General features: G+C 73.2%; 1 protein-coding gene across 1 annotated transcript in view; it reads left to right on the forward strand.

Moving 5' to 3' along the window:
* The first annotated feature begins 376 nt into the window (after window positions 1–376).
* The window catches only part of NACC1 (nucleus accumbens associated 1), an 8,522-nt gene continuing 7,550 nt past the window's right edge, over window positions 377–1,348 (forward strand). The window contains exon 1 of the mRNA XM_017839940.1: window positions 377–1,297. Coding sequence (XP_017695429.1) covers window positions 387–1,297 — 911 coding nt within the window. The 5' untranslated portion in view covers window positions 377–386. The remainder of the gene's footprint in view (window positions 1,298–1,348) is intronic.

Consider the following 1,348-nt stretch of genomic DNA (forward strand, 5'->3'; position numbering starts at 1 on the left):
CGGCCGGGGGGGGCTCGCCGGGGGCCGGGGCGGGCGCGGGCAGGCGGTGGACCTGGCGGTGCCGCGTGAGGCTCTGGGGGTAGCCGAAGGTCTTGCCGCACAGGTCGCAGCGGTAGGGCCGCTCCCGCGTGTGCACCACGCGGTGCTTGCGCAGGTGGAAGGACTCCCGGAAGCGCTTCCCGCACACCCCGCACTCGTGCGGCTTCTCCCCGGTGTGGATGCGCTCGTGGCGCCGGAGGGTCTCGCGCCGCCCGAACGCCCGCCCGCACACGGCGCAGCCGAAGCTGCGCCCGCCCGGCGCCGCCGCCCCGGGGGAGGGGTTCGCCCGCGCCGGCGCGAAGGCCCCGGCGCCCCCCAGGCCCCCCGCGCCCCCCGTGCCCCCCGCCATGGCGCAGACGCTGCAGATGGAGATCCCCAACTTCGGGAACAGCATCCTGGAGTGCCTCAACGAGCAGCGGCTGCAGGGGCTCTTCTGCGACGTGTCCGTGGTGGTGAAGGGCCACGCGTTCAAGGCCCACCGGGCCGTGCTGGCCGCCAGCAGCTCCTACTTCCGAGACCTGTTCCACAGCTCCAAGAGCGCCGTGGTGGAGCTGCCGGCGGCCGTGCAGCCCCAGTCCTTCCAGCAGATCCTCAGCTTCTGCTACACCGGCCGCCTGAGCATGAACGTGGGCGACCAGTTCCTGCTCATGTACACGGCGGGCTTCCTGCAGATCCAGGAGATCATGGAGAAGGGCACCGAGTTCTTCCTCAAGGTCAGCTCGCCCAGCTGCGACTCGCAGGGGCTGCACGGCGACGACACGCCGGGCTCGGAGCCGCAGAGCCCGGTGGCGCAGACGTCGGCGGGGCAGGGCTGGGCGCTGCCCCTGGTGTCGCGGGTGAAGACGGAGCAGGGCGAGCCCGACGGCGTCCAGTGCACCTTCGTCTTCAAGCGCCTCTGGGACGGGGGGCCCAAGGACGCCGGGGGCAACGGCAGCAGGAAAATGGCCAAATTCTCGGACGCCGCCGCCGCGGCGGCCCCGCGCCCGCCCAACCCCGCCGGCGCCAACCCCGCCCCGGCGCCCACCCCGGTGCCCCCCGCGGCCGACCAGACCAGCCCCGGGGGCACGTCCAGCGCCTACACGAGCGACAGCCCCGGGTCCTTCCACAACGAGGAGGACGAGGAGGAGGACGGCGGCGAGGAAGGCTCGGACGAGCAGTACCGGCAGATCTGCAACATGTACACCATGTACAGCATGATGAACGTGGGCATGGCGGGTGAGACCCCGGGCACGGCGGGTGGGACCCCCCCCCGAGGGAGGTGGGAGGGGTTGGGGGGATGGTTTGGGGGGGGGGATGCCCTTGGGGTGGG

This window comes from Lepidothrix coronata, unplaced genomic scaffold, assembly GCF_001604755.1.
Source record: "Lepidothrix coronata isolate B3197 unplaced genomic scaffold, Lepidothrix_coronata-1.0 Scaffold592, whole genome shotgun sequence".
NCBI lineage: Eukaryota > Metazoa > Chordata > Aves > Passeriformes > Pipridae > Lepidothrix > Lepidothrix coronata.